Below are 335 nucleotides of genomic sequence, written 5' to 3'. Positions count from 1 at the left end.
TAGACCATCAAAACCCGACATGCTGTAACCCCCCCCCCCACCCTCTCCTTCCAATGAGGCAGCCATAACCAGCCTTTCGCCTCGTTTCTCCTCTCGGCAGATTGCCTCCGGGTCACTCACCCCATCCTCGAAGACGTTGACGACGGAGGTGACGGCGTCCGTGGCGGAGGTCCTACACGTTGTGGATGGAGTGATGTTCTTTCCACTTGTCTGGTATTGGAGGTTTGACCCATTTCTGCAACGACACAGAACTGCAGTAGTGTTAGCCATCGCCGCCATGCATGTGTACAATGGTCATACCATAGACGACATAGAAATATATCTAACTTTACAGT

At 52.5% G+C, this 335-nt stretch overlaps 1 protein-coding gene across 1 annotated transcript in view; it reads right to left on the bottom strand.

Annotated features, from left to right (window-relative positions):
* LOC119585473 (gonadotropin-releasing hormone receptor-like) overlaps positions 1-335 on the bottom strand; it is a gene marked incomplete at its 5' end in the record, with an annotated part of 18,380 nt that overhangs the window by 2,329 nt on the left and 15,716 nt on the right. Inside the window, 1 exon segment of the mRNA XM_037934118.1 lies at positions 121-235. Within this exon segment, the coding sequence (XP_037790046.1) occupies positions 121-235 (115 nt within the window).

The sequence above is a fragment of the Penaeus monodon genome, chromosome 19, assembly GCF_015228065.2.
Source record: "Penaeus monodon isolate SGIC_2016 chromosome 19, NSTDA_Pmon_1, whole genome shotgun sequence".
NCBI lineage: Eukaryota > Metazoa > Arthropoda > Malacostraca > Decapoda > Penaeidae > Penaeus > Penaeus monodon.
Note: the sequence above shows the minus strand (reverse complement) of the source record. Positions and strands in the feature narration are given on the sequence as shown.